Source organism: Halichoerus grypus, chromosome 3, assembly GCF_964656455.1.
Source record: "Halichoerus grypus chromosome 3, mHalGry1.hap1.1, whole genome shotgun sequence".
NCBI classification, from domain to species: domain Eukaryota; kingdom Metazoa; phylum Chordata; class Mammalia; order Carnivora; family Phocidae; genus Halichoerus; species Halichoerus grypus.
In genome coordinates, this window is record NC_135714.1 from 43,393,446 (window position 1) to 43,420,425 (window position 26,980).

General features: G+C 43.5%; 1 protein-coding gene and 1 long non-coding RNA gene across 2 annotated transcripts; one reads left to right on the forward strand and one right to left on the reverse strand.

The window, feature by feature from the left end:
- TMEM165 (transmembrane protein 165) lies at positions 1-26,845 on the forward strand. The gene is made up of 6 exons (XM_036120788.2): positions 1-460; positions 12,943-13,168; positions 20,244-20,419; positions 20,959-21,141; positions 25,029-25,134; positions 26,022-26,845. The coding sequence occupies exons 1-6, from the start codon at positions 251-253 to the stop codon at positions 26,096-26,098; spliced, it is 978 nt and encodes a 325-aa protein (XP_035976681.1). The 5' UTR covers positions 1-250; the 3' UTR covers positions 26,099-26,845.
- LOC144381346 (uncharacterized) lies at positions 13,274-18,029 on the reverse strand. The gene is made up of 2 exons (XR_013446353.1): positions 17,354-18,029; positions 13,274-14,096 (listed from the first exon to the last, which is right to left on the reverse strand). It is a non-coding gene; the product is annotated as an uncharacterized LOC144381346 (long non-coding RNA).
- Positions 26,846-26,980: the final 135 nt, after the last annotated feature.

Below are 26,980 nucleotides of genomic sequence, written 5' to 3' on the forward strand. Positions count from 1 at the left end.
GGGCCGCAGCGAGACAGTTGGCTGAGTCCTGTGGCCGCAGCGGGAGAAGGGGAGGACCGAGCCGGCCGCTGCGGACGCCGGCCTTCGCTAAGCCTCTCGCCCGCCCTTGCCACTTCCCGCATGGTGCTGATTTCTCACTAAGCGGCGGCGAGGCGAGAGGGACGCAAGGCGGGGGCGGCTCGGGGTCGAGGCTTCCCATCGCCCGCACTTCCTCCTGCGGCGCCCGTGCGTGGCCGTCTCGGCCGGCGGGATGGCGGCGGCGGCGGCCCGGGGGAGTGGCCGCGCATCGGCGCCCCGGCTGCTTCTGCTCCTGCTGCTCGCGCTGCTGTTGGGCCCCACCGGCGTAGGCGCTGTCCCCGACGAAGACCTTAGCCACCGGAACAAGGAACCGCCGGCGTCTGCCCAGCAGCTGCAGCCGCAGCCCGCGGCCGTGCAGGGCCCCGAGGCAGCCCGTGCCGAGGTGAGCAGGACGGGCCGGGCCGGCTGCGGAGCCGGTGCGCTGGGTACCAGGCTCGCGGCTGCCGGGAGCGCGGCGCTCGGCCCCGGCGGCCGGCGAGGGGGAGGGGAGCCCGCCCCGGCTCCTTGGGGGTGGAGACCGTGGAGGGCGCTTCTTCCCGGGTCGGGCCCGGCCTCGCCCGGCTCCTTATGGGGGAGGGGAAGGGAGCGCCCAGCGCGGCGTCCGCTGGAAACCTCCGGTCCGAGAGCACCGGGATGCTGCCGAGGAATGGGCTTCCAGATACTTATCCCGGGTAGAAAGTTTTTAACACAGGATAGTGCGAGGCTTTTCGTATTCCCTGAGGATAACAGCATCGGACATTTCATTGTTGAAACCGCTCGTCCCAAACTGCTTACCCCAATTCAGCTTTGCACGACCCGTGTGTTTTGCCAAATGTATATGGATTATGAAACGTGACGCTCACTTTTTAAAAACGTGCTCTGGCTTGCAGGAAGTAACCCTCAGGAACGCAGAGGAATAATCAATCTTTGACAGTACAGAGTGCTGCAGCGGTGTGGGATGCCAACACTAAATTCATAAGCATACCAGAGCCTGTTCCTTTGGTCTTATTAACGTCGTAATTTATGTTAATAGAATCACGTAGTCACTTGTATGCAGAGCCTCGGCGGCATTTTTAAATGCCTTCCCTGGACCAGGGAAACTTTCTCCTCATTTCCAGTTAGGACTCCTGAATTGAGGCCTCTGGGATCTCTTCTAGCGGGAGAGTTTTGGCGCTCAGCCTCTCCTAGGTCTCCACTCCCACCCAGGCTTCATTTGGCCAGTCACCACCCAACTAATCTTTTGAAATTGAATTCTCTTTTACTGCTCAGAAATCCTCAGTGAGTTGCCCCTGCATACTGACTTCAGTCCATCCTCTTCTGCCGGATGTTGAGATTTCTTCCTGATTTGGCCCCAGTCAGCCTCCTGGCTTTTTAGACACCACTCCCTTGCTCATACGCAATACTCAAACCACTCAAACCGGAGATGTGCCATGTACTCTGTGGCTAGTCTCCCCAGCAGGCAGCCTCCCTAAAAAGGCTTCAGTGAGCTTGGAGCCGGCTGGTCAGACCCGTACCCACCTTTCAAGAACCAGCAGATACCTACTCTTTGAAGACTTCCCTAAATCTTCCTGGTTAAAAGTGATTTCCCTCTTGCCTGTCACTCCTGAGCTCAGCTGACCCTGCTAGCCATTTCCACTTCTGAAATTGAACTAAAATGCTGAATCATGAAATGTATTCTTAGTGTTTATCCTTTAGCCTTCTGTCATTTAAACTCATTATCTGTCATTAACTCATTATTTTCAAACGAAACTACTTTTGGTTAAGTAACTTTGTGAGAGATTTTGAATGTAATGTTGCAGGCCTTCCATCAGAGTTTTAGTCATATAGTGATTTTTTGAGATATAAATAGTGGTAGGTGTGGCTATTAATAATACCCTTTTAGGCAGCTAGGAAAAATCTCGCCTTGTAAAATAAAGGCAGCAGTGTGCAGTGACTATATTCAAGTGGACTTAAGGATCCTTGTCTTTAAAACTGGAGATGGGAAGGGAAGGGCCAGGCACAATATAATATGATTTTTGTCTTTAATATTTTGATATACAGTTGACCCTTGAACAACGGGTTTGAAGTGCATGGGTTCACTTATATGTGGATTTTTTTTTCAATACAGTACTGTAAATGTATTTTCCTTACGATTTTAACATTTTCTTTTCTCTAGCTTACTTTATTATAAGAACACAGTATATAATACACATATAAAATATGTATTAATCAGTATCAGTGTATGTCATTGATAAGCCTTCCTGTCAACAGTAGGCTATTAGTAGTTGAGTTTTGGGGGAGCCCAAAGTTATATGCAGATTTCCCACTGTGCCGGGGGGGGGCTCAGCACCCCTAACCCCACATTGTTTAAGGGTCAGCTGTATTCTTGGTGGTTCTTTTAAGATAGGAATTTATTCTTTTTTTTTTTAAGATTTTATTTATTTATTTGTCAGAGAGCACAGGCAGGGGGAGCAGTAGGTAGAGGGAGAAGCAGGCTTCCTGCTGAGCAAGGAGCCGGATTCGGGACTCCATCCCAGGACCCTGGGATCATGACCTGAGCTGAAGGCAGACACTTAACCGACTGAGCCACCCAGGGAATCCCAAGATAGGAATTTATTCTAAATTGTTGTATATTGTAGTAGAATCTAATTATCTTGTTTTAATTATATTTTCATCTAATGTTTTGATAAGGCTCAGGTTTTTTCTTTATGGTGCTACAGCATGTTGGAAGAGATTTTTCTTTCATGTTTTCTAAACTATGTAATATAAGTATCATTTGCTTTTTTTGTCCCGTTGTTAGAAGTAAGCTATCGTCAGGGTTCAATTTGATAACCGTATAAGCAAGGGCTGAATGTTGCTGGATATCTTGAAGTTTCAACCGATTTGCTTTGCAGCTACATCCAGTAGATTTTAAAAGGATAGGATATTTAAATTTACTTTTTTCATGCCACTGTGTGAGAGTGGACTTCTGAAAATGGAGAGGGAAGAATCTCTCCTTCACTGGTAGACATTCATGTGTAAGATGTATTATAAAAATGTTATATCTCAGCGTACTTTGAAGCAAGGTAACTGAACTTCTGACAGGACTTTCTATATTGGGTATTTTTTTTTCTGTAATCAGGTAAAAAAGGTGGGGGGTTCACTCTCTACTTACAGTTACAAATAAACCCCAGTTTACAAACCCTTGGAAAGAGTAGTTGTTGACCACTTGGATCCTTTCATTTATGCAGTTTATGCTTCTAGTGACTTACTCAGTTTTTTTCTTATTCCTTCCCTGGACAGAGCATGTAGTACAAGAAGCATTAAGTCCATTTAGTTGAGGGAGATCAGACAGATTTAATAAAGGCAGTTTATAATTTGCTGCGTATTCTGGAAGTCCAAAGAACTGCTCTGGTTGCATAGCAAGGTTGATAAAGCCACAAAAGCCTATTACCTCACCCAGTACCAATTCTTGTTATTGTATTTCTGCTTTACTGTTTCTTGGCATTTCTTTTATTTATTATCTTTGAACTGTGAGAAGGCCTTCTTTGAGAAATTTTAAACTTTTTTCCATTTTCATGAGGTTGCACTCCTGTTCCATCCCGCCCAACCTTCCAGTTCCAGCCTCTTTATAGCAAAGATAGAGGCTGTCAGATGACTCGTCTTACTTATGATTGCTGTGTCAGAATGAAGTGATCGTTACGTTACTGAGTTTGTTGGTATTCTACCATCAAAGCAATTAAAAAAATCACTGAAGCTAAATACATTTAATACATTTCAAATCTCAATTTATAAATACATTATAAAACAGTAACATTTATAAAAATAAAGTTTAACTCATTAAAATAAAATGTATTTATAAACATCTAATTGTTAAATATATAGTATTCTAATATGAATTAACAAGTAACAATAAAAAACAACAAACCTAACCATTCACAGATAAAAAGACATGCTAGTGAAAATTTATAATAAATACAATTTTATCTTTAAATACAATCTCTTATTTTTTATTTATTTTTAAAGAACATTTTATTTAGAGAGCGAGCATGCATGAGCAGGGGAACAGGCAGAGGGAGAGGGAGAGAGAGCATTTCAAGCAGACTCGCTGCTGAACCTGGAGCCCGACACAGGACACACGGTTGCATCTCAGGACCCTGAGATCACCTGAGCCGAAATCAAGAGTCCGACGCTTAAGTAACTGGGCCACCCAGGCGCCCTTACGATCTTTTAAAATGTCTTATTTAAGTTGCACGTATATTTTTGTGCATATTTCCCACTTTGTGGGAAAGGCTTTTCTAACTTGATACAGTAAAGTCATGGTGAGGAGACCGTTCTAAGCCAGTTGTAAGCATTTTCCTCTAGGCTCCTTTATCTCCAAATTTCACCTCTTGTGTGATGACTTGTGTTGAGCGGCCTTATTGTTGTTTCCTTGCAGGGAGACCAGGCCTTTTCCAGGTAGCTGGTAGTAGCCCTTGCTCACAGGAGCATCTGCATCTTCCCTGGCTCGGCACGTGCGGCCGTGTGACCGCGTGGCTGTGTGGCCGCGTGGCCGGGGTTCCCACGCCGCTTTCATTCAGGTCACTGCTGCCGTGTGTGCATCTGAGCTCTGGGACTCAAGTAGGAGTTATTGTTTGCCTTGTTGGCATTTTCATCCTTCTCCCGAAGATCATGAGAGCACAAAGGAATACTTTCTAAACGAGGGAACTTTCAGTTTGGAACTAATTTTGAGTGAAGATGAGTTTTATTCAGCAATTTTTTTTTTTTTACATCCCAAGATGTAAATAATTTGCATCTGACGCCCAAATTCAAATACTGAAATGGTGGCATTTGTATGAAGGCAGACACTGGTGTTTGATGACTGGTAGAACACTGTAACTGGGTGGTGGGGTACCAGAGTGACAGCCCCTGCCTGCGCCCCGCCCGTAGCGTCCACACGTGCTGCCTTTCTCCACGGCGGGGGGCGAGACCAGCCATCCGTGCCTGTTCTCTTCTGACCTCCGCTGCTTGCCCTCCTCACAGTCTTTATTCTGTCCTTTCAGTTGGCCCCTTTCTGTCTATGACACCTGCCCCCAGGCTTCTCCTTTTTGGGAAAGGGGGGAAAAAGACCAATAATTTAACTACTTGACTGTATTCATTTCTGTTCTTCAGTTTTATGGACCAGATTTCTTTCTTCTTCTTTTTTTTTTTAAATTTTATTTATTTGTCCGAGAGAGAGAGAGACCGAGCATGGCAGGCAGAGGGAGAAGCAATCTCACTGCTGAGCAAGGAGCCCAATGCAGGACTCGGTCCCGGATCGTGACCTGAGCCAAAGGCAGACGCTTAACCAACTGAGCCACTCAGGAGTCCCTAGACCAGATTTCTAACTGGGACTTAGGGAATTAACTGTTCTTTCGCTTCACTTTAGTCTTCCCTTATTTGGCTTCAGTCCCTGTCTTTTCATTGAAATTCTGGTTTTGAATGATACCTAAAACCTATCTACTTACTACTTCCTGGGGTCTTTTTCAGCTCATTTCACACTGTTCACCTCCTCTTGAAGAGCCCTACCCCATCTTGGCTGGATAACCTTGAGTCTTAGTAAGTTTCATTCTCTCCTCTTAAGTCAAGATAACAATTCTCAGGTTTTTGAGTAGCGGGTTAAACCGTGTATATGAAAATACTTGGCATCTAGTTAGTGGCTTAGCGAAGGGTGCCTGCCCCTAACTTGACCATCTCCTGCCTGGCTCTCTGAATATCTAAGACAGTTGTGTTGTTGCTATTGTTCTTTTTACCCCCTTCACCCCTTTCCCTAGGTGAAGACCTTCTCTAAGGCTCATTTTTTCAACTTAATCTAATCTCCCTTTCCCTTGGAAATCTCATCTACTTGCAAAGCTCTAGCTGATCAGTGTAGGCTGCCAGCAGCCAGACACATACCTTGAGACTGCTGGCCTCAGCTCAGGCGTCCCAGTTCTGGGAGCCTCTTGGAAACCTTCCTTTGAAGTGCTTCTTACTGCCTCACAGCGAACGTATCTGAAACCAAACCTTATTTTTTTTCCACTTGCCCACATGTTTTGTGGGAATATAAATATTCCTCCCAGTAAACCTGGCAGAAAAACCTTACCATCATCTTTGATGCATCCCCCCACCCTGCTTTTTAAAGCTCTTTTTATATTTTCCCTTTCTGTCGTGTGCACAATTTTCCCTTCTCTGAATTACCTTCACCAGTGGTCTTATGCAGCGGGCCTCCTCATTGGCCCAGCGGCCGCCAGCCTTCTCTACATTCTGCCCTGGTCTGGTAGCCACAGTGCCTTAATCATACTTGTGGCTTCTACTCAGGAACTTCTGAGGGATTCTTGCTGATCAGAACACACAGGATTTTCAGTCCGGCCTCAATTTATCTTTCTCATCTTACCCCAGCCATTCATCTGATGGGTTTGCTCCCTGTTCTCAGAACATGCCTGTATTCTTTGCAATTGTCAGTCCTGGGAATGAGGGAAGGGCATGTACCCCAGTGCATTTTGAAGTTAGTCCCCTCTGTGAGTGGCTGCTACCGAATCCTGCTAAGGCTTCAGGGAGGCTTATGAAATGAATTTCGGAGCTGACTTCCCCTGTTGGTCAAAGGTTGCCCCACAGGTGTTAACTCCTCCATACTTCCGGGTAGTGAAGGAATGCAGAGCCCTTACTTTCTGGTTGGACCTGCCTGAAACCAATGAATAGCTTTCAAGGAATTGGTTCTCCATAAGTAGAGCAAGAGATTGGGTCAAGAGATTTTTGAAGTGGTGCACAACAGGTGTCTGTAATCATGTGTATGAAAAAAAAAACCACCCAGAAGTACAGAGAACGTAGAGTGAAACAGTATGTCTCCTCCTTCTCTTGTATTCTAGTTCCAGGGGTCAGCAAACTGCATTTTACCACTGGCTCCTTGTTTTTGTAAATAAAGTTTTTTATTGGAACAGAGCCATGCCCATCCATTAAAGTATTATCTATGGCTGTTCTCAAGCTACAGCATCTGAGTTGGGTAGTTATCACAGAGACTTTGTGGCCCATGAGGTTAAACATTTGGCCCTTTAAGAAAAAGTTTGCTGACTTCTGTTCTAGTCATCCTGGTTTCTTTCCTGTAAACACCCACTGTTAACTGTTTGCCGGGATTTGGCATGCATTAACAACTGTACTATATACCTCCCTCCCTCCCACACCCCTCCACACACATACATACAATGACTATATACATAATAGGTGCTTTTTTCTAACTTAAAAATATCTTACTGATTTTTCTTTATTGGTATAAATAAAACATTCTAATTTTTACTTTTCTTATATTTTAGAATATAATATTCTGATACACGGAGCAACCATTTATTTAACCAGTTCCCTGTTGATGGACATATAGTTATTTTATCTTTTGTTATTACAGATGGCATTTCATTTATACATGCTTCTAATACAAAAGGATGAACTCCCCTAGTGTTCCTGTCTTAAACTTTGTTTCAGTCCTGTACCTGCCATGCCCACGGTATGCATTCACTTTCTCTTGAGGCTTGCAGGATCCTTAGGGGTGGGAGTCGTTGGGCTAGGCCTTCCTTACGAGGTTCTGTGTAAGTTGCATCTTGAGGAATCAAGGCGAACCACAAAAAGGAGGCAGGAGGGGCAGTAGGACTGCACGATTGAAGGCTGGTGGTTACCAAAAGCTTAACAGGTTCTTCTGTCGTACTGCCCAGACTGTAGCCCTGAGCCGAGTGGCCGTTCTTCTGCACTTGAAATGTGGCTCGGCTCAATGGAGATGTGCTTGAGCTGGGTGTGGTGAGTAGATGGACGCCCGGGTGGAAAAAAGGAATGCCATGTTCCCAGAGTAGTATTTTGGCTATATTGGGTTAAGTAAAATATTATTAAAAATAATTTTATCTGTTTTTACTTTTTAAAATGTGGCTACCAGAAAATATCAGTTATGTGGCTTGCATTATTTTCTGCTGGACGGTGCTGCTGTGCAGGCTCATCCTTCAATGTGGAGTCTGGGGCTCATTGTTAGACAGTGAGGTCACGTGACGAACTCACTTCGTTTTACAAAGATGAAACTGGTCGTGTTGTGGCGCATTGTGGTGACTCTTTGTAACTGAGTGCTCACTGTGTGCTCGGCAACACCTGAACAGCTCTCTGTGTGGTAGCTCATTTAATCTTCACAGCGACCCTGCCGCTTGAGTCCCGGGGAGGTAAACTTCCGGGCCGAGGTCGTACAGTAAGTGGTAATGCCGTGGCTGTGGCCGCCGGCAGTCTGCTACCAGAGCAGGTCATCCTGAAGGTGTTTAGAGAAAGGTGCACTGCTTGCACGCAGTAAGCACTTAGGCCTTTGACGACCAGTGATCATTTTCTGACCCTGCTATTAGCACTCTTAAGTTTTAAAAATCGATCTCCGTAATACTCTGATGCTTTGGTTTTAAATTCTTATCACAGTGGTTGGTGGTTTAACACTATCTTTTTGGATATCCAAGACCAGCCTAATATACAATAAAAGCTGCAAGTTGATTTTCTTGTGTTCTGTGTATAGCAAGTTTTTAAGAATATGTAGTTTTTTGTTTTGTTGTCCTCGTAAGGCAGGTTTTATTTTGTCCTCATTTCACAGAGAGACAGGTTGAGAAATGTGGCCAGGGCTTTATGGCTGAGAATTATAAAGCCACAAGAATATGCAGTTTTGGGGGCGCCTGGGTGGCTCAGTTGTTAAGCGTCTGCCTTCAGCTCAGGTCGTGATCCCAGGGTCTGGGACCGAGCCCCACATCAGGCTCCCTGCCCAGCGGGAAGCCTGCTTCTCCCTCTCCCACTCCCCCTGCTTGTGTTCCCTCTCTCGCTGTGTCTCTCCCCGTGAAATAAAATCTTTTTAAAAAAATATGCAATTTTGATCCCTGTTGTGTTTTTTTTTTTTTTTTTAAAGATTTTATTTATTTATTTGATAGAGATTGCGAGAGCAGGAACACAAGCAGGGGGAGTGAGAGAGGAAGAAGCAGGCTCCCCGCTGAGCAGGGAGCCCGATGTGGGGCTTGATCCCAGGGCTCTGGGATCATGACCTGAGCTGAAGGCAGACGCTTAACGACTGAGCCACCCAGGTGCCCCCCCTGTTGTGTTTTTAAAAGTAAACATTTTCTGTTTTTGAGCTTGGAGCGAATTGATAATAAATGGTGTATATTTATTCCTAAACATTTTCTTGGATTTCAGATCCTAAATACTTTACAGTGAAATTCCTTCATACAAAAGGTATACTGAGAGGAAAATGGTTGCATTAATGAGAGCCAAGTTGAAATGCTTATTTTTTTTATGATGCTTAATGATCATAGGGTATTTGAAGAGAAAGAAAGCTCATCTTTAAAGGAACATCAGCATAGAGGGAACTAAAATGGTCATGGAGAGAAAGCAAGAATTTTTTTTTTTTTAAGATTTGAGAGAGAGAGAGCAAGCACGAGAGGGGGGTGGGGCAAAGGGAGAAGCAGACTCCCCGATGAGCAGGGAGCCCGACTCCGGGCTCGATCCCAGGACCCTGGGATCATGACCTGAGCCGAAGGCAGACACTTAACCAACTGAGCCACCCAGGCGCCCAAGAAAGCAAGAATTTCTTAAAATGGTACTTGCTTAATCAAGAGCTGGCTTCCAAGGCTGTCCTTTTGATTTAGTCCTAATACCAACTATTTTCTAAAATGTTAAATTTTCCCCAGTTTTTAGCTCAAAGGTCTCATCTGATAAATGCTTAAATCTTGCTGATCTTTACTGTGGAATTAGGACTCAAGTTTATGTCGTGAGTTGAGGAATGACATGCACACTAAGAATTTCAGATTTTATTCTTATCTCTGATATCTCTGACTAGGACCTTTGTAAATCAGAGTACTTCTGTTTTTACCCTGTCAAATATCAGATGTGTTTTGGGGGTTTCTTTCTCTTTTTTTCTCTCTTAGGTTTCTAGAGATTCACAGGCTTTAAAAGTTAATTGAAGGTGGGCCGTTAGGTTTGGAGGAGACATTTAGAAGCGATTTGTGTAGCCCCCAGTTTCCCAGCCTGGGAACTAGTGATGTGTTGGATCTGGTGATTCTTTGCTGTGGGGGCTGGGGGAACGTCCTGTGCATGGTGTCCCGTCCATAGCAGCCCCTGTGGCTTCCGCCTGCCACGTGCTGGTAGTTCACCTTCAGTTGTGACAACCAGTGTCTCTGGACGTTGCGTAAAGACCCCCGAGAGACAAAATGGCCCAGGTTCAGACCTCCGACACAGCGCCTGTCCCGTAAGGGGAGGTTCTCTTCTCTGGAACGCTGGCGTGGAGGAAGAAGCTTACTGCCTTCTCTAGCGGTCCAGTTCGGCTGCACGTGGCTCTCTTGGGGGAGAAATCTTTTCTCTGGGGTACGCTGAAGTCTGCCACCTACACGTTTACTACCATCTGTGACTTTATAGTTCTGCCTCTTAGGGTCGCATAGCGTAGATACAGACCCACAGACAAACTTTCGCAGTCATGGGAACATAGGCACACGGTCCTTCCTAGTCCCTTATTTGATTGTTGTAGAGCCTGAGTTGGCAAACTTTTTTTTTTTTTAAAGATTGATTTATTTATTTGAGAGAGCGAGAATGAGAGAGAGAGAGAAAGAGAGAGAGTACATGGGGGGGGAGGGTTACGGGGAGAAGCAGGCTCCTCGCTGAGCAGGGAGCCTGATGCGGGGCTCGATCCAGGGACTCCGGGATCATGACCTGAGCCGAAGGCAGTCACTCAACCAACTGAGCCCCCCAGGCGCCCCGGCAAACTTTTTTTTTTAATGGGCCAGGTAATATTTTAGGTTTTTAAGGTCTCTGTTGCATAGTTTTCACTTCCTTCTTCCATCCCTCCCCCTTCTGTCCCTCTTTTTATTTTTTGCAACCCCTTAAAAATGTAAAAGCATTCTTAGCTGACACAGGCTGGTCGTGGCCTCGCGGCAGCCTGCCAGTCCCTGGTCTTAGAGCCTCTTCTGCCTGGGATGATCTTCAGGGGGAGGGCCTTCTCCATGGTGGTGCCCCGGAGCCGTACAGAACTTTGGGGAAGAGCTGAGCAGCACAGAATAACGGACTTGTCACTAACTGTTAAACGTACTTAAAGTACTGTTTTACTTGTTTGAGCGTGGTCACATTTTCAGCTTAAAATGACCTTAATGCCAACCAAGACTTCAGTTTGTCTTTTTTATTAGGCCACATGACACCGCCTAGGATATTTTTAGACTTGAGCATAGGACCATCCATATATCCATCTATATATGTATATATTTTTTAACAGTTTTAATTTTTTTTATTGAAGTGTGACACACAGTGTTACGTGAGTTTTGGGTGTACAGCATGGTGATGGGACAGCTCTGTGTGTTCGCTACCTCACAAGTGTGGCTACTGTCTGTCACCGTACAAGGCCACCACGGCACCGTTGCTGTCCCTTTCATTCCCATGATGTACTCACTCCATAACCGCAAGCCTGTATCCGCACTCCCCTCCCCCCATTTTGCCCTTCCTCCCGCTGGCAACCATCAGTTCTCTGTAATTATGAGTCTGTTCCTGCGTTTTGCTTGTTTGTTTATGCATTTGCTTTGTTTTTTAGATTCCACGTATATGTGAAACCATATGTAATTGTCTTTCTCTGATTTCACTTAGCATAATACCCTCTAGGTCCATCCATGTTATTGCACGTGGCAAGATCTCATTATGTTTTAAAGATTTCATGTATTTATTTGAGAGAGAGAGCACAAAAGCGGGGGGGAGGGCAGAGGCAGAGGGAGAAGCAGGATCCCCCGCTGAGCAGGGAGCCCAAAGTGGGGCTTGATCCCAGGACCCCGGGATCATGACCTGAGCCGAAGGCAGACGCTCAACTGATTGAGCCGCCCAGGCGCCCCAGGATCTCATTTTTTTTGCCTGAGTAATATTCCTGTGTGTGTGTGTGTGTGTGTGTGTGTGTGTGTGTGTGAGAGAGAGAGAGAGAGAGAGAGAGAATATCACATCTTTATTCATCCTTCTGTTGATGGACACTTTAGTTTGCTTCCCTCTTTGGCTATTGTAAATAATGCTGCAATAAACATTGGAGTGCATAGATCTTTTCAAATTAGTGTTTTTGTTTTCTTTGGGTAAATGCCCTGTACTGGGTCATAGGGTAGCTCTATTTTTAAGTTTTTGAGGAGCCCCTGTACTGTTTTCCAGTGGTTGCATCGGTTTGCATTCCCACCAGGTGCACGAGGGTTCCTTTTCTCCACATCCTCACCAACACCTGTTGTTTCTTATCTTTTTGATTCTAGCCATTCTGACAGGTTTAAGGTGTAAACTCATTATGGTTTTGATTTGCATTTCCCTGATGAGGAGAGATGTGGAGCATGATACCATGTGGCTGTTGGCCATCTGGATGTCTTTGGAAAAATATCTGTTCAGGTCCTCTGTCCATTTTTAATCAGATTATTGGGGTTTTTTTGGTGTTGTATAAATTCTTTATATCTTTTTATATCCAGCTATATTAAATCTCAGCTAGAGCCATTTCTTGCTCTAGCCTTTTGAGAACTTTCTGGATCCTATTTTGTCCTATAAAATCTTAAAGGAACTTCTCTTGGCTTTCTGTTACTTGAATGTTTGGTAAACATATCTGGCTCTTCCACTCAAGGTACAAGTAAGAATTCGAGACGTAGCTAAGAACTAAATCTCAAATCACAAATCTTAGAAAATAAGGTAGTTTTACTATGTGGCTATAGCTGGTCTCTGTTCTTTTTTAAAAAAATTATTTTGTAGAATTATACTTGGATCTGCATTGTAGCATCCATAAATTAGAGGTCTTGGTCATTACAAATGGCTTTCAAAGTCCTTAGACAGTGAGTCAATGACCATGACAGAAAAACTTTAATTCATATTCAAAAATAAAAGAATTTTAAGTAATGATTTTTTTTCAAAAATAGCTGATACATAATATATATGTTTTTTTAATTTCAGAAAGGATTTACACCAGCTGCCCCGGTTCATAGCAATAAAGAAGATCCAGCTACCCAAACGAATTTGGGATTTATCCATGCATTTGTCGCTGCCATATCAGTTATCATTGTATCTGAACTGGGCGATAAGACATTTTTTATAGCGGCCATCATGGCGATGCGCTATAACCGGCTGACGGTCCTGGCGGGGGCTATGCTCGCCCTGGGCCTGATGACGTGCTTATCAGGTGAGTGTGCTTTGTCCTCCTCGTGACTTTACTGAATTAAGGAGAAAGCATGGTGTGGGGCATTGAGTCGTTGACTCATTTAGCTAGCTGGTCAGATGCACTTAGTTTGACCGAGTTCCAGAATTTAATAAACAGAAAAATAGTGTCAGGTACATACATGACTAAAAACCATGCTGTACTTTCAAAAAAATGAAAATTTCAGCGATTCACAGCCAAGATCCATACTCGTCATTGATTCACTAGTTTTTTATCCTTGGTTTGGCTGTGTATACCCTTGCCTTTTTTTCTTTTCAGTCCAGATAAGCTTCTCATCTGATCTCTTAGAAATAGGACTCAAGTCACAACAGAGGATTATCGATTGAAGGACACTTCAGGGACGTGGTGGAAAGCAGTAACTTTTGAAGGACATTTGGTAATCAAGTAACTGAAGAGTCACTTTCAGTTTGTTGTGTTTGATTAAGATGTTCTTACCCATTATAATAAAGGGATGAAATGTTCTTAGATTCCCAGTTTGTGTTACTATTGCATAGGTTTCAGTTTTAGAATTAGACCATGAGAAAGTAAACTTAACACTAAATAATGAGGCATAGCTGAGTCTCTGGTTCAGAAGCCACCCCAAGCCGCCTAGCTGGGTGGAAAACTGAGCTTTCCCCTGAAAGTCAGACGTGGGTGGGAACCTGACCGTCGTGGAGTGGCCTACTGATTAGTTCCTTAACCTGCCAGCCTCAGTGTCCCCATCTGTGCACTGGAGACAGACGATAATGCCTACTTCCCTCGTCGGGTTGCGGTCTGTGTTAAATGTTTCAGGTGCTCGGTCCTTCAGCCCTCTGCGCCTCTCCCACCTCTCACGCAAGCTGGTTCTTCAAGTACGGAGCAGGTTCTGGTTTTGGCTGCTTGGACGCCTGTTAGAGTTTACGTCGTTTTAAACCTATTATAAATGAATAGTTTACTGATTAAAATAATCGGACTACTTTTCACATTTTAGAAGTTAGTTTTAGCATCATTCATATTTCATAATAACATAATTTTTTCTTCAAAAGCAAATTTTGATATAGGAAATAGGAAAAGTGGAGCGGGTTGTTGGTGAAATCATGTGTTTAGAATGAGTTTGAATAATACTGGAGGATTTTATTTTTGAAACTTCTGGCTTTGCGGGTAACTGGAAAACTGGCCTTTCTGCCCGTTCCCCCCTCAGAACCCGGTGCCAGGGGTTCCCCCACCTCTTCCACGCGATCAGTTGGGGGTCGGCTGAGTCCCCGGCCCAGGCCCACCTACCGCCCGCTGCCCTGCTGGCCGCCCCGCCCACCGCTGCTGTGGGGAACGGGCTCCAGCAGGGGTCTGCGCGCCTTTTCCTTGGGTATCCAGGACCACTTGGAGAAACTCTGTACCCCCGCTCACATGGAAGTTGTCGAAAAGTTGTCACCATAAGTTTAAGGAGTTGCAAAGGTCTAATTTCTGCTATATTGTGTAAAATAAAACTGTTAAGGTATTCTTTTAAAATAAGTCACATGGGATCTAAATACCATTAGCAGTTTGATAACCCACTGTCACCTTCATTCCTTTAAAAATACCTGAACAAACTCTTAACATTTGGACATTGACATTGTTTTTTCCCCTTTAATTCTTACTTTCCTCCTAGAATTTTACCCTAATGATTATAACTATCTGCTTCAAAATCTTTCATGGATTTCGCTCGTTCAGATTTAGCTCGTTCAACACTGTCATTTATCTGCAGCACAAATATGCATATAAACTGAAATTTTTTTTAAAGATTGATTTAGTTATTTTAGAGAGAGTGTGTGCACATGCAGGGGGAAGGAGAGGGAGAGGGAGAGGGGAGAGAGAATCTCAAGCAGACTCCCCGCCGAGTGTGGAGCCCGACATGGGGCTCTGTCTCACAACCCTGAGATCACGACCTGAGCAGAAATCAAGAGTCAGAGGCTTAACTGACTGAGTCACCCAGGCGCCCCCATAAATTGAATTTTAAAAGAGACTGACGGTTTCCTTTGTTAAGTCTCCAAATGTAATATTTTTTACAGATTTAAGTTATAGTTATTAATAGTACACAGTTGATTAAAAGCAAAATGTATCACAAGCTAAATACATTTATATTACTTATATTTAGCTAATATATCACACTACCTAAACCATTTTTTCAAAGTTTGGATATGCATCTCTTAATGAAATGATAGAAGTGTTTATTTGTTTTTAAGTAGGCTCCATGCCCAGTGTGGAGCCCAGTGTGGGGGGTTTGACCTCCACCTGAGACCACGACCTGAGCTGAGATCCAGAGTCAGATGCTTAACCGGCTGAGCCACCCAGGCTGCCCCAGAACTGTTCTTTTAAAATTAGTTTATATGTCCGTGACCAATATTTTTATTGAGCGAAGGAAGTAAGGTTTAGCCTCAACTCTAATCTTTATTTTTTTTTAATAGAGAGGTAAAGGCGGAGAAATTTTATTCACATAAATAAGTAGATAGTAAGGAATTCTTTTATCATCATACTCAGTTCATTGGACTCCTGAGTTTTAGGCTAAAAATTATATACTAGTCTGTCATCAAAAATATTTTTTAATGCTTTACCAGCTGACAAATTAATACCGCTAAATAAGATTTGAAATACTGCTGTCAGTTTTGTTGAAAGCAGAGGATTAGAAACCATCAAGTATACCAAAAAGAGTTTCTCTGAAATTTATCAAATGACTGTTCTTGTACATGTTAGTCTTTTACTTAGAAGTACCTTGTTTAACTGGCTGTATTTAAAAATGATTGAGAAATATTGTTCGTTTCAGTGTACTTTTGCCAATAAGGGATTTTGTTTAAAAACTGTACCACATCACATATTTTGAATACGTTTTTGCCAGTGCCTTGGAGCTGCAGCTTTGGCTTGTTTGGTTTGTGGACACTGTCTACCACCTGACCTAACCGCCACAGCAGTTCTAGTAGGTCCATAGGAAATCATCCACGCCAGGCTTGCTTTCTGTCCGAAATCATTTGACTTGGTTTTTGAATTGAAATGAACGTGCTATAATGACAACCATCTGCTTTAGAATCCTTCTAAAATGGATGCCGGGGGGCTGGATTAGGCGAGGGAGCCAGCTTTGAGAGTGCCACCAGGGCGAGAGAAGACCCCACGGGCTTTAGTGTTGCCTTCTGAGGCTTTCTTTGCTTTTTGTAACAAGACTCTGCCTTAGGGAAAACCGCCTTCATTTACACCGGTTGGGGAATGAAAGAGGCACGATTTCTCGGTGAAAATTGTCATTCCTGCCAAGGCCCAAACACCCTATTTCTAATGCCATGAGCATCGGTTCCAACAAACATAATGCCATTATTTCTGATATCATGACCTTACCAGCAGCTTGCATAAGACAGGGAAGCCCCAAAGCCCCGTGTCTGCTTTATGATGCCTTGATCGAGGACCCCAGGATTTTAGACCCCCTCTTTGCTGCCCGAGGATATATATTTTTCCATACTGTGGGGAAATGCACCAGAGAAAGCTGGGTAAAAGGCATCCTTGTAAAGGGGACAAAAGGCAAGCGAAGGAGGGAGCCTGACTGACTCCTAACCACAAGCACATTTCAGGAAGATGAGTTTTAGGAAAGACAAGTGGAACTTCGGGAAATTCCTTTATAAAGTATTCATCCGTGTCCCCTTGTGAAGTCTTTATATATCCCTGGGAGTACCACAGCCCCAGTTTGGAGATTGTACACTTGGAAGTCTTACCCCTTTCAGACGCGAGTGGAGGGCTCAGTATGTTAGGCAGGCCCCTCCCTTCGCTGCGGGTGGTGGGTTCACCTAGCCTTTCTGTGCCGTCCCACAGCAGGGGTGATCATCCTGTGTGCTTCAGAGTTTTATTACTGCCGCTCTTCCTCCTTATTGCCTTTCTCTCATTTTCCGCCTTATCCACTTGTAATCTGATTTCTGCTCTGACACCTGTGGAAAGGCTTCAGTATTCAGCTTTCCTGATTAGAGTTCAGTTTTCATTTCCGTGAGCCCCCTCACACCACATTCCTGGGCATTCCCACCTTTTTATTCTCTTGGCTTCTGTGACGCCCTGTGTTTATAGTTCTCTCTGGGAAAAAAATTTTGTGCCATTGAATATTCATATTCCCCACAGTTTTATTCTTGGCTCATTTTCCCCCCTTCACACTGATGTCCCTGTGCTGAGTGTTCTCAGTTTAATTACCTGAAATTCAGTGGGTCCCAAATCTCTATCTTCACTCCAGGTGATTTTTCTTGCAACTTCTACATTGCCAAGACGTAGAAGGACCAGGACATAACTTGTTCTGACTTGTTGCAAAGTCCTTGCTTAAAGAGAAGTAATGGCTCACTCTTCCCAGAGCAAAAGTGCTTGAGTGTCTGAGGGAAAGTTTCCAAAGAAAGAGGAAATAGAGGGACAGTAACCAGAGGAAGAAAAGTTATAATGCCAGGTAGTTTTTTGCTCTCTCTGGAGAGGTCAGGCAGAAAAGATGGCAGTGTAAGTGTCCGTAAGTATCAAGGTTGGTTGGTTGGTTTGTTTTTTAGATTATCTGAAGATAGAAGGAAAACTGAGTTTAGGATTAAAGAGGCTTGCTACATTCCATTTTAAAATTTAAAACTTTTCTGGAAAATATTTTAAATTCACAAAGTTGCAAAAATAAAACAGTACAAAGAACACCTATATACCTTTTTATCTAGATTCCCTGTTAACATTTTACCTTATTTGCTTTAGCGTTTGTGACCTGTCCCTATCTAAACAAAATTATGCATGTGTGTGTACATACATGATTTATAGGTGTGTAGATGTGACGTATACGTGCTCTATCTGTAGATACATAAAGTATGTATAAATACACATAACTCATATATATATATACATGGACAGAGTGATACGTGCTTTGCTGTCCTTATTTTGTGTCAGGCGACCTGACATGCTCTCTAGCAGCATCCCCTCCTGTAGAGGAGCAAGCCTAGGTCAGGTATTAGATTTGGTTCTTTTTAGTCTTTTAATCTGAAATACTTCCACAGCTTTTTCTCGTATTTTACAGTGTTAACATTTTTTTTTTTTTTTTAAGAATACAGCCTTTAAGGGATTGCTCCTCATCTTGTGTCGGTTTGCTGTTTTCTCGTGATTAGATTAAGTCCGTGCCTTCTTGACCAGATTATGGCCTTGGTGGTGTTTGTCCCTCTGAGAGGGTCACGTCTGGAAGAACATGATGTCCATCTGTCCCTCACTGATGTCAAGATTTCTCTTGTGTATGGTCTTTTTCTCTGCAAATACTACGCAGTCTTTACGGAGACGCTCTAAGACAGTACAGCTACTCTGTGCCCGCTCGGAGTGGATGACTCTCACAGGATCTCAGCGCTCCCCTGATGCCTGCAGAGCGATGGTTGGCTGGTTCTGGGGCCCCGTCCCCATTTGCTGTGGGCCCCAGCACACTGCGCTAACAAAGAGCTCCTTCCCATCCCATGGGCTTGTCTATGTGCTGTCAGTATAAATTGGGGAATTCATTTTTTCAGTAGGTTTTAATTACTTAACTGTATTGCTTAAATTGTCCCAGATTTGGCTGGTGGGAGCCCCTGCAAGCTGGCTCCTAGTCCTTGTGTCATGCTGCCATCATTCTTTATGCTCTTGCTAACTTTCCAGTCTAACAGTATAGGGCAGGTGCATCTTGTGCCCTGTCTGCCGAGCCCTGGAGTTAGCTGTTTCCCTGAGGAGCCTTTTCGGGAGAATGCTGTCAGAAACCAAGATCTGCATGTAAAGTGGGCTCGTTACAGAGATGTCTTTGCTTCGTGGCCTTTTCAGTGGATAGAGCAGAAAATCTACATATCGTGTGTGTGCATACACATACATGCAGATATACATATTCATACATATAATTAAAACATGTACACATAAACAGATTTGATGTCTTTCTAAACATGATTTTAAAATCTTCAGTTTTATAATGTAGCGAACTGGGAATACATTTGATATGGTTACACATTTGATGTTCAGGCAGATATGGTTATACATTTGATCAGGCAGATTTTAAGTGTTGTACTCATAGAAAGAGCATGTGAAGTGGAGTAATTGCATTTATTATGTATATGGAACGTCCTCTGGCCTTTCCATAGTTTGAAGTTTTAAATACTGAACTGATAATACTGGTATAATTGTGTTTCAGAGTTAGGATTTGGGTCCTTGATAGGGTTCCAAATATAGTTTTTTGTTTAACTTAATACAGTTGTCCTCTTTTTTTAACAATAGGAAAGAATGGTACTGAATAAATCTGAGTCTATTGTAAATGTTATTTTAATATATGTAGGAATTAGTTTCTTTTATAAGATATACTTACTTGGTGCTCGCTTCGGCAGCACATATACTAAGATATACTTACTTGAAGTGGTTAAAAAGGAGCAGAGTTTGAATCCTACCTCTCATGGAGAATCTTGTCATGATTCTTCACTATAGAAGTTTGTAATTTAAAGATCTGTGATGAAGAAATATCACTTACATATGAAAGTGGTATAAGATGTCAGGATCCTTAGAGGGCGTCATCGTTAAGTTCCTCCCTAAAGTACTGTGCCCCACGGGACGTGTGGCGAGCCAGCCCCTGGCTGTGTCCACAGAGGAGTTCGTTCTCTCCCCGGGGAACACATGCTGTCTTCAGCTGCACCACTGATCTCATGATGTTAGGCCCCTGGCTTGATCTCAGGGTCTAAATTGGCGGAGGGAAAGAAGTGGAATTATTTAAGGTTTAATATGTATTAGATCGGCTTCTTATGTGAACCATTTTTCCTTTAGAACAATGTGTTTTTTTTTTAAGATTTATTTGACAGAGCGAGCGAGTGCGTGTGAGTGGGGGAGGAGCGGGGGGAGAGGGAGACAGAGAATCTGAAGCAGACTCTGTGCTGAGCACGGAGCCAGACACAGGACTTGATCCCAGGACCCCGAGATCATGACCTGAGCGGAATTTAAGAGCCGGCCGCTCAACCGACCGAGCCACCCAGGCGCCCCAGAACAGTGTTAAATTAGGATTCCCAAAGTTAACTGTTCTGTGGGTTAGTTGCGGTGCCTGCTAACTAACTGGGCGTGCTGTTGCATTTCCTTCCAGTTTTGTTTGGCTACGCCACCACAGTCATCCCCAGGGTGTATACATACTATGTTTCAACTGCATTATTTGCCATTTTTGGCATTAGAATGCTTCGAGAAGGCTTAAAGATGAGTCCAGATGAAGGTCAAGAGGAACTGGAAGAAGTGCAAGCGGAATTAAAGAAAAAAGATGAAGAAGTAAGTCATGGCAGTATTAAATATCTGGACCAAAAAAGCACTCAGCTAAGAATCAACACTATGCACAGGTTCTTCGGTGGCCATCCGTATCCGTGTGAGATGTGTGGGCCACACAAGAATAGCTTGTTGTGCCTGGTTTGCATTCGTAGAGCTGTGATCAGACTCTGGGTGAGTGGGAATGTGGTAGGCAAGGACGCTGGGCTGAATGCTAACCTCATGTGATCGGGCTCCTCGGTGATTATAAGTTCCCGCAAAGCAGGAACTGTACTTTGTATTTTACGTTTCTTGCCACAGCATTTAGGATAGTAAGGGAGCAGTAAAGATTGATTTTGTTGGGGAGGAATGGAAGAATTGAGAATATAGTGTTTGTTGTGTGAGAGTGGTTCAAAAGAAAAGTTTGGGGTCACATAATTTTAGTTTCAGCATATTCCATAAAATTTAAACACTTTCTCAAAGAAAGGTTAAGTAATTTTGATACTATTTTAATTTGCTTCTTGGGATTAATGTCTCTCTCTCTCTCCCTTTTTTTAAAAATTTAGTTTCAAAGAACCAAACTCTTAAATGGACCAGGAGATGTTGAAACGGGTGCAAGCACGACGATACCTCAGAAAAGATGGCTGCATTTTATTTCACCCATCTTTGTTCAGGCTCTTACATTAACATTCTTAGCAGAATGGGGTGATCGCTCACAACTAACTACAATTGTTTTGGCAGCTAGAGAGGTGAGTGATACTTGAGAAACAGCGGCTTCTGTATTAATGGTGAAACTAAGCATAACAATGTTACTTTGCTCCGGAGGACTCCAGAGGACAGTCCGTCTGGGCCAAGGGACTGCTTCACATGCCGGATTATTTTAGACTAATGATCCTGATTCTCTTTAAAATGGCCCATCTCCAGCTCCTATAGTCAGATGGCATTCTGTGTCCCAGCTGACTTGGCGTCTTTAGATTTCTCTTGTTGACTCCTCTTCCCTTCAGTTTTGCCGAACTGATACCGTGGCAGTTGTCTTGACTTGGTTTTGTCTTTCCTTAGAACTTTAGTGTTGCAGGGGGTTACTTTACAAAATAACATTCAGTGGAAAATTAACAACAGCCTAACTGTCCAGTATGGAGAAATTAGTTCATTTATTTACAAATTTGTGTGCTGTGGGAATAGTCGCTTCTCGGCAAACATAAGACTTCAGGAAATTGAAACGTTCACAGTGCTTATCTCTGGGTAGTGCAGTTACAGTTGACTTGCTTCTGATATACAGTTTCGCTGCTCTTAGACCCTGAATACTGAGGCCTAGAATGGTGTTAAGCTAGAAGAGATTTCTGCTCACTTTGTCTGCACCTTTGCTCTAAAGATACAGAACCTGAGGCGCAGACACTGGGCGACTTGTCCAAAGATAAGCTAGTTGGTAGCAGGGGCAAGGACTAGAAGCTGAGGCTCTCTGCCTTCTAGCATTTTCTTCTATATCTTGTCGTTGCCAAATGCCACTTAATTTAAAAGATAGCTTGGGGGGTTTGTTTTTAAAATCTTCATCTTCCTTTCGGGAGGCATTAGTTTCACCTGAGGGGTCTTACCGTTCACCCGGGCTTACTACGACTTACTGAGGCGGCGGCTGTGGAAAGCAGTGCTGCAGCAACTTCTCAGGCTCTCCTTGATCTTAGCTGATACCGTGTCTTTTTTAAATCTGTTCAATTGCACTGTTTTTATCCAGTGGTAGGATTTAGAGAACAAGCTTGAGTTGAATGTGTCCTTAGCTCCTAAGGAGACAAGTTCCTTAACGTAGGCCCCAGTTTCAAACAAGAGCTGAAGGCCAGGACGGGCGGTTTCATCAGAGAAACATAAAAAATGCTGTATTAAAAAAAAGAAAAGTAGAACTCCGTTTTTCACTCGAATCCTGCATTTTATTTTTTTATTTATTTTTAAAGATTTTATTTATTTTATTTGACAGAGAGAGACACAGCGAGAGAGGGAACACAGCAGGGGGAGTGGGAGAGGGAGAAGCAGGCTTCCCGCGGAGCAGGGAGCCTGATGCGGGGCTCGATCCCAGGACCCTGGGACCACGACCCGAGCCGAAGGCAGACGCTTAACGACTGAGCCACCCAGGCGCCCCAGCTACCGGGGACCTGTCGAATCCTGCATTTTAAAACTTTCTTGGAAAATGTCACCGTAATGGCTGTGCCTTATATTTTTCTTGATTTCTAGCCTTCTTTATTGGCTTTCAGATTGCCAGGATTGGGACTTGAAAGTAAGCGACCTTTTGGTGGTGATGGTGGGGGTGGTTCCGCCAGAGTGAGCTGTTATGACGGTAGAAATGGCTGCATTTTCCTTCATAGCATCATCTGTGTGGCACAGAGGGACTTGGGAAAGGTCCGGGTCCGCTGTCCCCGTGCGCTCCCTCGGTGCCGCCGCATTCTGGCAGTGTGGCGTGTGCTGACCAGGCCCGAGTCTTCTGCTGTGTGACCAGATTACTGCACCGTTTCGTCTGAAGATGGGGCATTTAGCTACTTCATGGGGTGGTTGTGTGGATGAAGCAGAGAATGTGCGTAGGTCCCCCACCCCCACCCCCCCAGCACCGTGGGGATGGTAGTGAGCTCTTCAGGGGCAGAAATAGGGGTGGTCTGTTTTTGTTCCCTTAATGTTCCTGACTTTTTTTGGTAATTTTTTATATAAACCATGCTGGAATGCAGTTCAGTTTATTTTAGTCTGAAGTTTATTTCTGCTTTCAACACCATGTCCTTAGAAGATGTTAATTACGTACTAAGCAAAAAAAAAAAAAGTGGGGGATGAGGTTCCAGGGTCAAATAAATTTTGCAAATAACAAAGACTGAAAACTTCTGTCTTAAAGGAACTATTTAATTGTACTTGATCCAGTGATTTTTGAAGCGTCACTTTGCAGTAGAATGGCCCCATCTCCCAGGATGCCAGCTTGGAAGTGAGAACTCGCAGAGTCTGAGCGGCGCGGTCCCACCCCGCCGCTCCTGCCCACCCCACCCCTTCACAGGGCAGCAGGGTCCGCCTCTCCTCCTTGCCCCCCCCCTCCCCCAACGGCAGTGCTGTCCCTGCTGCATTCCTGATCCCCGCCCCTCCGTGTCCCCACTCGGTCGCTTACATCTTTGCCTTTCTCCCAGGGTGGTTTTGTGAGCATTTTCACATGCATGAGTTTTCCACATCTAAGAGATTTCCCCCCTTCCCTCAATCCCACTTCTCTTCCAGAGGCCACCCTCTGCCTCCCCTCCCCCGACTCAAGGGCCTTGGCTCTGATGGGGAATGGGAGTTGGTCCATTTTTTTTGCTCTCTACACCCGCTGGCCCTAGTTTCTGCCCTCACTGAACTGCTGACGTGGGGCTGTGAGTTCCCCGCCGCCACCGCCAACTGGCCCCACGGCGCTCATCTCGGGGGGCTCCTCGCCTGGCCACCTCCGCCACCTTCTCGGGGGCTCCTCTGCCTCTCTCATCCCTTCGGTGTTGCTTTCCTCCATCTGCATTTTCTCTCAGGGTCATTCTCTTCAGTCCCACAGTTTACTCACCACTGAACTCAACTGACTCCTGAACCTGTCCACTTTCAACTCCTGTCAGCACCCATAAACCCTTTCTTCACTCCTTCCACTAACTTTTTAAGTCATGGTAGTATTATAATTCATCCAGAGAATTATGGGTGAGAAATACGGCTGTCATGCCTGATTTTTCTCTTCCTTAACACCTAATACTTGAACTTGTCACTAAGGTATATCAATTATGTCTCCTTAATTGCCCAAATCTACCTGCTTTTCTCTGCTTCCAGTCTCCCACCCCAGTCCAGGCAATAGCTTCTCCCATTGACCACCTTGCCTTTAATTTTGTTCCCTTCCAGTTCCTTCTCTGTACTAGACTTTTAAAGCATAAACCTGTTCTGTGACTCTCCAGCTAAAAACCAGCCAGTGTCTTAAAGTCTAAATTCTAAGCTTATAGATAGGGTCCTTTATGAGCTGACCTCTACCATGTTACGTTTTATGTTCTATGTTAACATATTCTGTAGTTGTCTCTTACTGGTGGCCTGTTGCCTTCTAGTATGTTCTCTCCTCCACAAAACAAAGTCCAGTCTTCCTGCCCGTTCTTCAGGGCTTTCTTTTCTGGAAAACTTTCACTGGTCTTCCCAATCCGGGCACCTCCACTTTGTGCTGGTAGCAAGCATTTACCGAATGAATACTGTGTTCCTGGCGCTGAGTTAAAGCACCAAGGACACAGTGGAGAAGAAGGCAGGCAGGATCTGTAGAGTCAAGACTTGCCTCGTTTCCCCAGAATAGCAGGCACTACCCGAGGGAAGAGATGTCTAGGTGGAGTCTCAAAAGCACTTGTCACTTGAGAGCTAAATATCACCTGTGACTGAAGCGTGACAACTGCTGAAAGGCTGTATGAGGGTTATTTTGATCTCAGAAATGTTTCTGCTACTTTTAGCTCTGTTCCTAGATACAACGAGCATATTCCTTCAAGCAGCTATTAACTTTTCATAAATTATACACTTGAATTTTTAGAACCGTTTTAAAGCTTTGTTGTTGTTGATCTCCATTTTCAGTGACTAACAGTTCTCAGGTAACTGTTTCAACTGCTTTTAAATTAACGTTAGCTATGCTTGCTTCCAGGACCCGTATGGTGTAGCAGTGGGTGGGACAGTGGGCCACTGCTTATGCACCGGATTGGCAGTGATTGGAGGAAGAATGATCGCACAAAAAATCTCTGTCAGAACTGGTAAGTCTTTGGTTTTTTATTTTTCTTTTTTTAAAATTTCATTATTATTTCTTTTTAAGTAGGCTCCACACCCAGCATGGAGCCCAAGTCAGGGCTTGAACTCACCCTGAGATCAAGAGGTGAGCTGAGTTCAAGAATCAGATGCTTAACTGACAGAGCCATCCAGGCACCCCTTTTATTTTTTAAATGACAAAGAAAATACCATTTGTTTCAACTTCGAGAATTACTAAGAGATTAGAGAAAGGGGCGTTCGTTCTAAGTTTTTACTTCTGGAGTACACTCGGTCTCTGCAATGATCTCTCAGAGGTCTAGTTCATTGCCGCTGCTATTGCAAACATGGACTGTTTTTCACATGCATAGATGTTAGTAAAATACAAATTCATCTAAAAGCCTTGCTGGATTTATAGTTGCTTTTTATCAATGTATTTAAGTAAAAAAAATCATCACGTTGGAAATAAAATTTCTGGCCTTAAAAGTGCGTTTTGTAAGATGGGGATCTGTAGGTGGAGACCGTTTATGGATTCCACTGAAAATTTCCTGTGTAGCTGGGAGGGCCTAAAAATGGAATAAAAAAGTCTCTTGTCAGAGGCTGTTGAACATTCTTTTTAATAACTGGGTTTTAAGAGGAGTTATAGTTCTATTGTTGCTTGTCAGCACTGTCTCAATTTTAATATAATTCTGTCATTTCTTGAAACAGCGCTGGAGAAGCAATGGATTATTACTGTACAGTCAAGTGTATTAAGTATTCTTTGCTGTGGAAGAGGGGTTTGAGTGTTTCTAATTTCTTTTCAAGGTTAGTTCACCAGATTGGAAGAATAATGGGCAACCTCTTCGCTCCCTCATAGAGGAAGTTTGCCTTATTTCACTTTTTTTCTCTTCTCTTACAGTGACAATCATAGGAGGCATCGTATTTTTGGCGTTTGCATTTTCTGCACTGTTCATAAGTCCCGATTCTGGTTTTTAACAAGCCGTTTGCTCGTTTGTATTTCGTTAAGATAGGTAACTCTTGTGTTTATATATACATAGTGTACATTATAACTAAAAGTGACCGAAAAGACTGTATTTTGTAGCATTGATTTGTGAGTTTGACCCACTTAATGAAAGTATTATGTCCAAAAGAAATAATCATTGATTCTTTTGCAACATGGATTTTTAAAAGAAACCTGATATCCAAGTGTGGATTTTTCTTTTCTCCAGCACAATTACGTTAATATGATCACTTTTTTTCTTTTAGTATTTGTGGGGTTTTTTTGGTGGGAGAGGGTATATACATAGAACCACTGTACAGTGGGGTCTAGCCTTGATTTTCTTTCAGCACTGACCTCTTTAATGAGGAAGATATATTTTCTCCTGGATTTGCCTTAAAATTTTTCTTGGGGGAGGAATGAATTTTTAGCTTTTAAAATATTAAGCCAGAAAGCAGTGTAATCACAAGTCTTTAAAAAAAAAAAAAAAAAATTTTTTTTTTTTTTTTTTTTAAAGAATAATGTATTACTGTTACAACATGACGAGAATTGTTTGCCAGGTCCATTCTCCCTCCTTTTTTTTTTTTTTTTTAAATTGGGTAAGAAACCCAATATAAAAACAGTCAATATTTGACAATGTGGAATTACTAAATTAAGAGAGAATACTATGAGTGTATTCATATTTTTTCTATATTGAATAAACCATGTAACATAGATACAGTGTAAATAAAAGTGGTATGACCAGAGCTTGTTTTACCTTGTGCATTTTATAAGTGAGTTTGTAACAATAATTTACCAAAGTAGTATTACTATTTATAGACCAGTTTCTAAAGTTGATGTTAAAAAACAGGAGCCAGGCATCTTCTAAAGCCTGTCTTACT

Bases quoted from the DNA above. Each gene is read 5' to 3' on its own strand.
- TMEM165 (XM_036120788.2), top strand. From the start codon at position 251: ATGGCGGCGGCGGCGGCCCGGGGGAGTGGCCGCGCATCGGCGCCCCGG. The intron at 461-12,942 runs GTGAGCAGGACG...TTTTAATTTCAG, and splicing joins CCGAGGCAGCCCGTGCCGAG to AAAGGATTTACACCAGCTGC. The intron at 25,135-26,021 runs GTAAGTCTTTGG...CTTCTCTTACAG, and splicing joins AAAAATCTCTGTCAGAACTG to TGACAATCATAGGAGGCATC.